The sequence below is a fragment of the Pan paniscus genome, chromosome 12 (assembly GCF_029289425.2).
Source record: "Pan paniscus chromosome 12, NHGRI_mPanPan1-v2.0_pri, whole genome shotgun sequence".
In the NCBI taxonomy this organism is placed as follows: Eukaryota; Metazoa; Chordata; class Mammalia; order Primates; family Hominidae; genus Pan; species Pan paniscus.
This window is the reverse complement of record NC_073261.2, coordinates 70,734,309-70,747,879: the sequence shown is the minus strand read 5'-3', so window position 1 is coordinate 70,747,879 and position 13,571 is coordinate 70,734,309. Positions and strand designations below refer to the sequence as shown.

Sequence of the window (13,571 nt, the reverse complement as noted above, 5' to 3'; positions counted from 1 at the left end):
CCACATATTTCTGATTTCACTAATTAAGTTGTACGCTTTTCAAAGTCCTTTGCTTATGTTAGTATGTAGTATGGTCATATGGTAACATATGAGATTGATGAAATCTCAGAGAACTGTAATATCTACAGTTAAGTTGAATATAGAAGGACTCAATTTAAAAATTGCCTCCAAATTAGATACATGCAACTATAATTACCTAGAGGGATATAATAAAACCATAGGATTCTGCACTTAGACTCCTTCAAAAATATTTTTAGATTTTCACTCCATTTTAATAAACTGAAAACAGAAATTGCAGCTGATGAATTACGGGTGCCAATGATATAAGAAAGAGAATATGGAAATGCAATTTTAAAAATACTAATGAAAAAGCCTTGCCCTTATATATTAGCACATATTGGCATATGAATGTGCATTTGGAGGCTAAGTTAAAATATTTATACTATTTGCTTCTACTCATTCTAGATATCGCACAAATTTGGTGACAATGCTTTCTTTTGATGAGTGTCTACATATCAATTCCTTAGTGTGTAATACTGTTTGCCACATTTTCTTTTTTTTTCTGCCAGTGGTCTACACGTTCAGAGAAACTTCCGTAGTAAACTATAGAAATGGCCCCCGAAAGAATAGTCTTGCCACATTTTATCATTCACTTCCATAACCCTAAGAAACAAGAAAATCATAATTTTATATTGCAGTTTAAGTTTTTCAGTCGTAATCTCCCTGTCTTATAAAGTCTCAAGTAAATTGCCTGTTAGTTTAATATTTATCTCATCCTTCTTTAAAAACAGAAATCACAGCAGATAAATAAAGAGACCCTACCCTTTTCACATTTGTCTTCTGAAGTATTGGTCAAAAGTGGTGCTGTGAGAACATGCATACAATGGTTGTAGAAAAAATTTAGAAATTCACTTTTTTCGGTTTTCTGAAACATAGAATTTTTTAAACAATACTGTTACTTATGTAAATAAAAACATCTTCAAGATTAGCAGTACATACCTTTTCCAGAACCAAACCAAAACAAAAAGAATTAGCAGTACAGATCATATATAAGCAGATACTTTAAGATACTGTGAAAAAAATCAAACACTTGGTTGTACATTGTCAAAGAACCAAAAACTAACTATATTCACTTTAGTCTTATTTCTGTGGAACTGAAAATTAAGTCTACTTCATATTATATACTAAGTAAAAATGAAGGCAAGATAAAGATCAGAGAGCATCACAAAATGTTTTTCTGAGGAAAATTATTCAAAATAATTTTTTTAAAAGATGCCTGTGATATGAATATGAAATGCAGTGAAGAACCAATCTATTGTACAACAAATATAATAACAACATATTACTAACAATTTATTACACTTGCAAACTGCTAAGACAGTAGATTTTAAGTGTTCTCAACACAAATAAATACTTGAGGTACAACAGACACAAAATAAACAACATGTAAGTCAGAACAGCATGCACCATAATCACTATTGATCCCATTTGTCTCTCTCTCTCTCTGCAGTGTACTGAGTTTTTCCCAAGAAAGTAACAAAGAAAGAAAATTCTCTCAACTTTAAAAATAACATTCAAATGGGGGTAAAAGGCACATTTGAATCTGTTTTGGAAGAATAAAAATGTTTAGAAAGAAAAAGAACCAATTAAGCCCATGTGATAGCAACTTAACTACCTAAAATTTGGAACCCCAGATTTCACCAATTCTATCTAAATTTTAAAAACCACTGAATCACTTTATCAAGCCACTGGATGAAAAGACAAAATTTAAATCAACTTTTAACATTTTAATATTTTATACTTTGAAAATTTGGAAAATAATGTCTATGGCTTTTGCCACTATTTTTTACACAATTGGGTATACAAACTTGTAATGATTTAAAAACGATGTACATATTCTCTAAATATGAAGGAAATTTTATAAAGAAAAATATCCCTCCATATTGAGAGAATGACTATTAATATTCTGGAGTATCTAATCCTTAAGTATTAAGGACTTAATCCATAAATCTTTTAAAATGTCTTAGGTAATTAAGATCATTCAGTATATTTAAATTTTTCCTTTTTTATGGTGATAAAATCACGCAACATAAAACTTGCTATTTAAAAATGTATTGGCCAGGCATGGTGACTCACACCTGTAATCCCAGCACTTTGGGAGGCTGAGGCGGGTGGATCACCTGAGGTCAGGGGTTCAAGACCAGCCTGACCAACATGATGAAACCCCATCTCTACTAAAAATACAAAAATTAGCCAGGTGTGGTGGTGTGCATCTGTAGTCCCAGCTACTTGGGAGGCTGAGGCAGGAGAATCGCTTGAACCCGAGAGGTGGAGGTTGCAGTGAGCTGAGATCACGCCACTGCACTCCAGCCTGGTGACAGAGCAAGACTCTGTCTCAAAATAATAATAATAATAATAATTTTATCATTTTTAAGTGTACAGTTTAGTAGTGTTAAGTATAATCACATTGCTGTGTATTAAATTTTAAGAAATTAACACATAGAGGCCAAGAGCCATAAATGGAATTCCTAACATTTTACTAAGATTTTGACGGATTACAATTTTGTATTTTACCACAAATGAATTGCTATAAGAATACCACTGCTACTTAAATACCAACTGTACAAATACTTAAAATACTTGTTTCTCAAAATCTTATTACAAAGCCACCTAAAACTGACTAGGCCAAAACATTTTTATCTCAGAGTAATTTCTTACATTAGTTGTAGCCAGCATGTTCTCTGGATCAATTAGAGTACGAAGAAGTCCCATTAACTGAACAGCGCCTCCTAGCTCAGGATCAGTATCACAGATCATTTGTTCAATTACCACATTAATAAGAAGAATATCCTGGTGGCAAAACAAAACAAAACAAAACATGTTTCCATTAGACCTGGTTTAGATCTAAGACAAAAACACCAACTGAAAGAGCAAAGTGAGAATTATATAGAGAAAAAACGAAGAATGGAATAGCTTATTTAAACTTTTATTCCTAATGCTTTTGAAAGTTCTATAAAATACTACACACTAGAGTGAAAAAAAATCCCACTCCGAGAAAAAAAAAAGAAGAAGGAAAAAAAAACCCACAAAAGCAGAGCATGCTTCAACTTATAGGAAGTGGAAAACAAAATTATTTAGCAGTAATTCTTGTTCAGTAGAGGTTCCAACAGAATCTCATTTTGGGTTTCAGACTCAGGCGTAAATTTAGAGGTTGACTAAACAAGCAAGATCACATGACCCTAAGACATAAATTATCTCAGCCTCTAACTAGTAAATCCTTCCTAACAAAAAGAAAAAAAAGAAAAAATGACCAAAAATAACCCAGTACACAACTCTTCATGCAAGTGAACACTGTGTTATATAACAATCTAATATTAAATAGATTTGTTACATTAGTAACATGCTCTTGGATTTTATTTATTTATTTATTGAAACGGAGTCTCGTTCTGTTGCCCAGGCTGGAGTGCAGTGGGGCAATCTGGGCTCACTGCCACCTCATTACAAACCAGTCTCCTGCCTCAGCCTCTTTAGTAGCTGGGATTAAAGGCATGAGCCACCATGCCTGACTAATTTTTGTATTTTTAGTAGAGACTGTCCTGATTCTAAGCTGGCATCTCTATTTTCTGATTGGGAAATATAAAGAAAATCAGATGTTCAAATTTGTTTCATTGATTCTAAAACAGATTTCTTAAAAATTTTCACCTCTTAAAATTAAGATACATTTTGTAACTGATGGCATTTGACAGCCACTATCAGCCAAGTGGTAATCGTGACAAAATTACATAAAAATCTTCTACTGACACTGTCTGGTAAGATCAAGAAAACATTAGCATCTGCATATCTTAGGTTTGATGGATTCAGTAAATAAGAGGAGAGCACAAATCTTTAAAATGTAAGGATTCTTTTAAAATAACACAAATGTTACCATATCTAAAAAATTAACCTAAGATTTTATTCTTAAATGAGAAAACACCTAACAAAATAACTAATTCAGTAATAACTGTATTACTTATCCAGTCAGGTTCTGCAAGTTTTACTGAATGTTTCAAAGGCCATTAATATAAAAATATGTGCAATCTGTGGCATAAAAAGATGACATTATTGTTAAATTTACCCTTTCTGCTTGGATAGAAACAATGACTACAGTAAAAAATGTTAATATTTCCTTTCATCTTAATACATATTTAAATATTGTAATCCATGTTGCCATAACCAAATCTGCTCCATAATACTTTACCAAAAGGAAATGTTTGAATGCTGAGCATTTATTTTAAAAGGGCACTAAAATATCAACTGCCACTGAATATAAAAATAAGTTACTTTCTGTTTCCTTCCTAAAGGTCACCACCAGCCCAGTATGGAATTCAGCATGTAGAAGACTTAATTTGGATTTTTTTTGGTAATTAATTTATCTTCTCTTGTGGACTAAATTATTTTGAGGCAACACAGTTTTAAAAATGTAAAATTGTTAGCTCTCAGAAAATTCAGGAAAATGAAACCCCTAGAAGGTTGTTATAAGAAAAAAAAACACTGAGAAAGGATCTTTTCACAGTGAAAAAATCAATCACTGCTTTTCTAAGTCTTAGGTATCAATTAAACAAGAAATATTTTTAATTAAAACAGGAATCAAAGCTTGAAGAGTTAAGAATTCTGAAAGTTAACAGTTTACTAAGATCATGATCTGAGATTGATTCATGGTCATTTTATGATAAATGCCTCTAATCACACACATCACTGAAGATGGAGCAATGGGAGTGTTAATTTCAAAGTTATCTTTTGTAAAGGGTGGCATTAAGATAAACCAATGAGATTATAAAATGATTAATAAAGTAGGCATTTCTCTTTAAAGTCAGAATTAGCATCATTTGACATTGCAGCATTAGCCCAAGTTGATTCTAAAATAAAATCACTTTAAAAAACATTGAAAATAACTAACAAACATAGAAAGTATAAATCTAAGGACACATTAAAAGATTAAATGCAAAACACATAAAACAACTATAATTTAACTCAGTGGTAACTGATGCAAGTATCAAAATTGAGAATCAAAAACTTTCCTTAACAAGTGGATCATGCCTTTAATCCCAGCACTTTAGGAGGCCGAGATGGGTGGATCACCTGAGGTCAGGAGTTTGAGACCACCCTGAACAACATGGTGAAACCTCTTCTCTACCAAAAATACACAGTTAGCCAGGCGTGGTGGCGCACAGAGGTTACAGTGAGCTGAGAATGCGCCATTGCACTCCAGCCTGGGCAACAAGAGTGAACCTCTGTCTCAAAAAAAACAAAAAACAAAAAGGAAGACAATTATAATTATCTCCTACTTAAAACTAAGGCATTTTTAATAATAAAAAAAGAGTACTTTTAATTATAGCTCTCTGTTCATTTTGTCCTTAAAATAGCTTAAGGGGAAAATTTAAATATATCAGTAGTGGGAAAACACAATATTGGTCTCATTATTAAACTTTCTTTTTTTTAATGTTTTTTATTTCCATAGGTGGTTGGGGAACAGGTGGTGTTTGGTTACATGAGTAAGTTCTTTGCTGGTGATTTGTGAGATTTTGGGGCACCCATCACCCAAGCAGTATACACTGCACCCTATTTGTAGTTTTTTTATCCTTCACCCCCTTCCCACCCTTTCCCCGAGTCCCCAAAGTCCATTGTGTCATTCTTATGCCTTTGCATCCTCATAGCTTAGCTCTCACTTATGAGTTGAGAACATATGTTTGGTTTTCTATTCCTGAGTTACTGCACTTAGAAAAATAGTCTCCAATCTCACCCAGTCATTATTAAACTTTCATTCCTACTTAAAACATATTTTTTGAACAAATAAAAGCAACTTTTTAGTTATCCTAGGCAAGTACCTGACCTGTAGATCTCCTAAGGCTTGAAATTACATTTCATTAACACTTGAAATTTAAGACCAATATTTACAAATCTGATTCTATTATAATCTATTTATCTCAATATTGGTTTGAATATCTGGGTTTTTTTTTTCTAACAATAAACAAAATCAGTCGCCACATATTCTAATTTGGCCAAAGTCACAACGAGTCAGAAATCTATTATTTTGCTCCCAAGAAAGATTAAGATTATGTTATGTTTTTTTCTCTCAATAGTTTGCAAACACTACTCACTCTACAGGTAATTCACATAGAACCACAGCATTATTACTTACGTCATCACTCTGCTGAGCTTCTTGCATTACAAACTCTCGGACCATAGATGGACTAAATTCTACTAGATAAGAAAATATATCTGTAGCAGCTGATCTGACTTGCAAATCATCCATGCCCTGATAAAAGGAAAATTAGGTTACTTAGAGACTGTTAACAAAAGTTATTCTCACATTTCTTTTTTCTTTTCCAAATCCATACACTAGCTCTCAACTTTTTGGATTAAGATGTTTTACTGCAATCAATGTGTATAACCTCACCAGTATGTTCTTCCTTTCTTTTTACAAATATTAAAACTTTTAGGCAATTCAATGATTAGTTTCTGCTGATTTTTACCACTGCAAATAAATACACAGAGAATTTAAATATAAGAATTGGCACAGGATTATAAGGCAATACTTTACAAATGCTGTAAAAAATATGGGAAGGGGATTTATTTAAATATATGTAAAAATTTGAATAACGTCTCCTAGCTAAGACTTCAAAGTCTTCCAGAATCTGCCTTTTGTCCTGATTTTGCCAGGGTTACTCCTTAGTAACTGTATCTATTTCCTGTGACTCACCTAATAGAGCATGCTTTTGAAAACTCTTTTTGGGCATTTCTACCCTTTTCTGCAACTTAGTTTTCTAAGGTGGTAATCCTAGATACTTTTCCCCTCCAACACATGAAGAGTACATGACTTATAAGTTACAAAACCTTGAGGTGATTCTGAAAACACTCCCCAACCCAGCAGTTCTCAAAGTGTGGTCCAGGTAATCCTGGTGAGAGGGGTCTAACATCCTTTTCAGGAAGTATACAAGATTAAGACTATTTCGTAATAATAAATAACACTGAGCCTTTGTCATTTTCACTCTCATTCAATCACAAGTACAGTGGGGTTTTCCAGAGGCTGTGTGACATATGATATCACCACAAATTAAATGTAGAAGCTGCTTTGTGAATCTAGACACCTTCTATAAAGCAAGGTATTAAAGGGATTAGCAGGAAAAAAAAAGTAAAAAATGGTACTCTTTTCACTAAATTTTTTGTTTTGAAAAAATTATTTTTCATAAAAGTTATAATGATTTCAATCTCAAGAAAATGTGGTGAAAAAAGTTCTATTATTTATGTTAACATATAATGGGTTATCATTTTTAAATGAATGCTTTAAAAATTTGTTTTAATTTTCTATAAAGTAAATACCAATGGATAAAACTCATATAAAAAAAACTCTAAGAACCATGCCCTAACCCTGTGTTGCAGCATGAATCCCCTTGTTTCAGTCTGTCCTTATTCCACTCACTGATCTAAAAACAAAAGATATTTTACTGGCTTCTATGAAACACACTTAATATTGTTAGAGAAAATATAACAGTCTTGCAAAAACGTGGGGTTTTTTTACTCACTTGAAAGCACACTATATGCAAGTGATTACATACTGATATTAAAAATTAAATAAAAATCTGAAACTGAAGATATTCTTGTAATTCAATTAAGATAGCTAAACTATAGAATTGAATATACATTATTATATATTTTCCCATCCATAACATAAGTGTATTACAAATTTACAATTTCAAAAACATGAAAAGAAACGGCATAATTACCATTACAATTTCAAGAGCAGGAAGAATTCCCAATTTTGCCAATGTTTTGAAAAATGCATCCCTGTTTTGAGGTTGTAATGTCTGAGAAAATGCACAAAACTCCTTGAAAAAATTAACCTGTAATGTTAGAAATTTCAGTGAGACATTGATAAACATAAACTTGGGGCACACTATAGTAATCATCTACCATGGTGTGGTATTCACCCTTCTGAAGGATCTCATCTTTTCGGAGTATGCTGGCTCCTCAAAACTACATGAAAAACAAATTTAAAACTAGCACCCCATTAAAAGTAAACCTTGCATTACTGGGTGCTATTAAGCAAAAAGAGAAATCCACCAATACAAGGTAAATGTAAGCTGGCTTTCTGAAAGACACATCATAAGCTGCTTTTTTCCTTTTTTTTCCAGTGAATGGAGGTGTTTGACAACACATCTTTCTAAGTGAACCTTTGAAATATGTTATTAGAACATTTTCCTTACTCCATTGGGACCTTATAGGTCAACAGAGATATTTGGCTATAAAAGGCAAATGAAAGCATGCATGCTTTGTTTACAATGCTGGATTTGCCTATTGGTCTATTAGTATGCAAAAATGCAAGATATACTTTTAATGGGGTGCCAGTTTTTAATATGTTTTTAAATGTAGGTTTTGAGGTGCCAGGATACTCTGAAATGATGACATCTGGCGGGGCACAGTGGCTCACGCCTGTAATCCCAACATTTTGGGAGGCTGAGGCAGGCGTATCACTTGAGCCCAGGAATTTGAGACCAGCCTGCCCAACAGGGTGAAACCCTGTCTCTACTAAAAATACAAAAATTAGCTGGGCATGGTGGCACACGCCTGTAATCACAGCTACTCAGGAGGCTGAGGCACGAGAATCGCTTGAACCCAGGAGGCGGAGGTTGCAGTGAGTTGAAATCATGCCACTGCACTCCAGTCTGGGCAACAGAGCAAGACTCTTTTTCGAAAAGAAAAAATAAAAAAAGATGACATCTTTCAGAAGGCTAACACTGATCAATTAACTCTTTAAACACATTCAGTGCAAAAATGCCAGGTAATAAATTTGTTTTGAATTATGAACACATAGTTTCACAGAAACCATCCTACAACTCAACTCTAGCTGGGTCCCCAGTAATATCTCAAAAACATAATACTGGTTTAAGGACTGAAATGTACATCAAAACTTCTCTAGTCTAAAACACCAATATTATAATTGAGAAAACGAAGTAGGCTACTAATAAGTAACTACACCAAAGATGACTTAGAGGTTTTAAATTAGCCATCTTTCATTATTTTGTGAAATCCAAAATAAATAAATAAAAATCTGAAACCGAAGATATTCCTGTAGCAATTCAATATCAGATAGCTAAATTATAGAATTGAATATGCATTACTATAATATATACTTTCCCTTCTCATCTCATTATGTTTGAAAAAAATGTCAAACATCTGGCAAACGGCAATCACAATCACTATTCTCTTCCTCAAAATGGTTTGTATCTCAAAGAAAATGCTTACAATAAAAAATAAAAAATTTCCAAAGAACCAAATTATTTATATCATTTATTCAGGAAGCATTTTCCTTATCTCTTGTTTAAAAAGAAAAGCATTGCGGCTAGGCGCAGTGGCTCACACCTGTAATCCCAGCACTTTAGGAGGCCGAGGCGGGGGGATCACCTCAGGTTGGGAGTTCGAGACCAGCCTGACCAACATGGAGAAATCCTGTCTCTACTAAAAATACAAAATTAGCCGGGTGTGGCAGCGCATGCCTGTAATTCCAGCTACTTGGGAGGCTGAGGCAGGAGAATCCCTTGAACCTGGGAGGCAGAGGTTGCGGTGAGCCGAGATCGCACCACTGCACTCCAGCCTGGGCAACAAGAGCGAAACTCCGTCTCAAAAAAAAAAAAAAAAAGAAAAGCATGGCTATAATGTGAATGTCTGCAACCATAAAAATGTGTGAATTTTGTAGTTCTGTTCTAACATAAGGCACTTATCTGATTTGGGGATTTATAAGGCATACAATGGTGGGGGGTGATACATCAGAACATCCTAAGAAGTTTCTAAAATACACAAATTCTAGAAACAAATTTTAGAAACTCTGAATAATCATTTCATAGTTCAATTTAAATACATACTTTTCATCTCTTACTAATCTAATTACAAAAAATTGTCTCAAGTTAGCAAATTCAAGATTAAAAGCTGTGCATGCCAAAAGAATAAGTGCTCTTTAAGAGTTTGAATTTCATAACTTACCAATTCACGCCGTTTATCATCATCTGTAGCCTCATCTGTTAATTGTGCAAAAACTTCAGACAAAAACTTCTCATCTTCCTGCATGAGAAAAATAATTACTATGAAATATTAACAAAAGAATAAAGTTATACTCATTTATATGACTTACACAAATTAAAAAAAATAGCTGACAAGTAGTATTTTCATCATGAAACCAAACATTCTGGGGTGTATTTGTGTGTTACAATTTTCTAAAATTTGACTACACCATTCAATTCTTGTTATAAATACATCAATATCTAGTTTAACTAAAAACCTCAACTACAAATAACTCTCTGGAAAACAAAAATATTTGTTCTAGAGGTGTTACGTGAAAACTCACTTAACTTAGATTCTCTAGCCCCCTTTCAGGGTCTACTTACTCTTAATTTAAACATAATTCAAACAAGCCTAAGGATCTTATTGTCAGTCTATAACAGATTAGAAAAACAAGAAGAATTGTAAGACAAGGAACAAGGAAAACAGTAAAGGAGGCTGAATTCCGACAGTAGATAAAGTTACAAAGCTATTTAAAATACAATAACTCATAAAATACAATAACCTACAACCAACTGGTGCAGAGTTTTACACGTTCTTGCGGTCCCCAAGGATATAACTAAATGACAAAGCACTACAATAACTGCTTTTCATACTAATGACTCTGGGGTATTAAAAAGAAAGACAAGTGCTAATTTCTCCAGGCGTTGTCTAAAAGGACAAACAGAAAAATATAGTCAAGTGGCCAGGCACGGTGGCTCACGCCCGTAATCCCAGCACTTTGGAAGTCCGAGGCGGGCGGATCACGAGGTCATGAGATCGAGACCACCCTGGCTAACATGGTAAAACCCTGTCTCTACTAAAAATACAAAAAAATTAGCCAGGCATGGTGGTGGGCGCCTGTAGTCGCAGCTACCCGGGAGGCTGAGGCAGGAGAATGGCGTGAACCCGGGAGGGGGAGCTTGCAGTGAGCCGAGATTGTGCCACTGTATTCCAGCCTGGACAAAAGAGCGAGACTCCAACTCAAAAAAAAAAAATTATATATATATATAAAAATATATATAATTATATATATTTAATATATATTTAATATATTATATATATATTATATATATATAGTCAAGCACGCATTTTTAAAAAATAAATTTGTGGGCCAGGTGTGGTGGCTCATGCGTGTAATCCCAGCACTTTGGGAGGCTGAGGTGGGGGGATCACCTGAGGTCAGAAGTTCCAGACCAGCCTGACCAACATGGAGAAACCCCGTCTCTACTAAAAATACAAAACTAGCCAGGCATGGTGGCACATGCCTGTAATCCTAGCTACTAGGGAGGCTGAGGCAGGAGAATCACTTGAACCTGGGAGGCGGAGGTTGCAGTGAGCCGAGATTGCGCCATTGCACTCCAGCCTGGGCAACAAGAGTGAAACTCCGTCTCAACAACAACAAAATAATAATAATAAATAAATTTGTTTGTCTAAAGTCTAGAAGGAGTACCGGTTAGACTGTTAACTGTGGTTACTGCTTGGTGATAGGTTATGAGTGATTTTCTTTTTTGGTTATCTATATTTTCTAATTGGTGATAGGTTATGAGTGATTTTCTTTTTGGTTATCTATATTTTCTAATTTTCTACAATAAGCACAGACTAAATTACAAAGGAAAAAATGGGCAAAAATATTAAAATTCACCTTAGAGATTTCATCAAAATCTGCTAAAAAACTGATGGAAATTGTTGGTGGTTTTAAGCTTCAGTTATCTTCAAAATTCATTTTTATGAAATGTAATTTCCATTAATTTAAAGTAACATGTTCTAAAAAAGTTTGTAACAATAGTATCTGTAGAGTTGATAGTAAAATAAAACCCTAACATTTAAAGGATACACCCCAACTACCTGTCCTTTTTCTTACTGAGGATCATCCATTAAATGGTATCAATCCCTTAAATCCTTTTTGAAATAACGTGGAACATGTATTTTTAAAAAATGAATAGAAACCACTAGGTACAATCAGAGAGTATAACATGCTCTTCCACTAAAAATCAATTGGTGCTACTCAAAGACAAGACACTGGGAGATGAATCACTTAATTAGTCTGACTCAGAATGTGTTGGAGCCATTTAATTAGTCTGACTCAGGTGTTTCTTTTCGTATTTCATTGACTCCTTTTGGACCTTATGCACTGCAGCCTGAACATCCATCTTTTGAGGGAGTTTATATGCATATGTAATCTTTTATTTAGCCCTCAAGTTAGTTTTTCCTTTTTTTTTTTTCTAGTCTCACTCTGTTGCCCAGGCTGGAGTGCAGTGGTACAAACATGGCTCACTGTAGCCTCGACCTCCTGGACTCAAAGCAATCTTCCTCCCTCAGACTCCCATGTAACAGAGACTGCGGGCACGTGCCACCATACCTGGCTATTTTTTTTTTTATTTTTTGTACAGATGGGGGGGTTTCACTTTGTTGCCCAGGCTGGTATCGAACTCCTGGCCTCAAGCAATCCTCCCACCTCAGCCTCCCAAAGTGCTAGGACTACAGGAATGAGCCACCATGCCCAGCCTACTTTTTCCAAATACTTTTAGTCTTAATATTTTAGGTTAGGGTGAGTAAGTACATATTTACCTCCATTCACACCTTTTATAAATTTCTATTTTCCTGCATCTGTTGTAGATTACATCTTCATCCTTTACTACCTGAAAATTTAATTTTTTCAAAATATTTTCATAAGAAAAAAGTTCCAAATCCTTGATAAATGCAATTTCCCACTTGAATTCTTCTTATATGATTCGGTACTTGTGAGCTGATAAGTAGAACTGCATAAAATATTACAGATAGAGGCAATCTCAATTATTACAGTCCATTAAGAGAATGTGTATTCCTAGTATTTTTTCCCTGATTTCCAGCATTACTCTGGCTATTATTCATTAAGCTATAAAAGCACTCTGTTCCAATATATTTATGAAGGAAGCAAATAATCAATAACTTAAAGCCTATCATATAGTTGAAATACTTACTCCAAAATCTCTGGTTCTCCAAGTAATCAAACTAATCTCTTTTAGTTTTTCTTTTCTATTTGGTTTTGACAGCTTTTGTTTTAATAAAACCTATATATTTAAGTCAAAACTTGTGTGGCTGCTTTTCTGGACAACATAAAAAAACACTGTGGGGAAAAAAAGAGGTTGCTTCTAAACAGTCTAAATCAAACTCTTCTCTTTGCAGTAATATAAATACAGGCCAAACAAAAGAAAAAACAGAACCCGTTCATTTTTAGAAACATATAAACACAGAAATTTAGAATTAAATCAGATTTTGCAACATTACAGAGACTGTCAAGTCCAATTTTAAATTTCAAGAGACTGAGGCTCAAAAAGTGAACTTTTCTGAGGGTAGCTAGTGACAGATGGATTTAGAATCCAGGCCTCCCAAATAATTAATGAGGTTTTTGTCACTCCTACTAAGTAAACCACAAGACAGGTTCCCAAGTATTTCAAACTTCAAACGTAAGTTTGAAGTTGATTCAAACGTATGAATCAAACCAAAGCAAAAGATAC

General features: G+C 34.0%; 1 protein-coding gene across 17 annotated transcripts in view; it reads right to left on the bottom strand.

Moving 5' to 3' along the window:
• The window catches only part of PPP4R3B (protein phosphatase 4 regulatory subunit 3B), a 119,750-nt gene that overhangs the window by 69,174 nt on the left and 37,005 nt on the right, over positions 1-13,571 (bottom strand). For all 17 annotated transcript variants that reach the window (XM_063594936.1, XM_063594938.1, XM_034953183.3 and 14 more), the window contains 5 exons: positions 10,018-10,095; positions 7,764-7,880; positions 6,179-6,295; positions 2,719-2,850; positions 823-925 (listed from right to left, as the gene is read on the bottom strand). In XM_063594936.1, the coding sequence (XP_063451006.1) occupies positions 823-925; positions 2,719-2,850; positions 6,179-6,295; positions 7,764-7,880; positions 10,018-10,095 (547 nt within the window). The remainder of the gene's footprint in view (positions 1-822; positions 926-2,718; positions 2,851-6,178; positions 6,296-7,763; positions 7,881-10,017; positions 10,096-13,571) is intronic.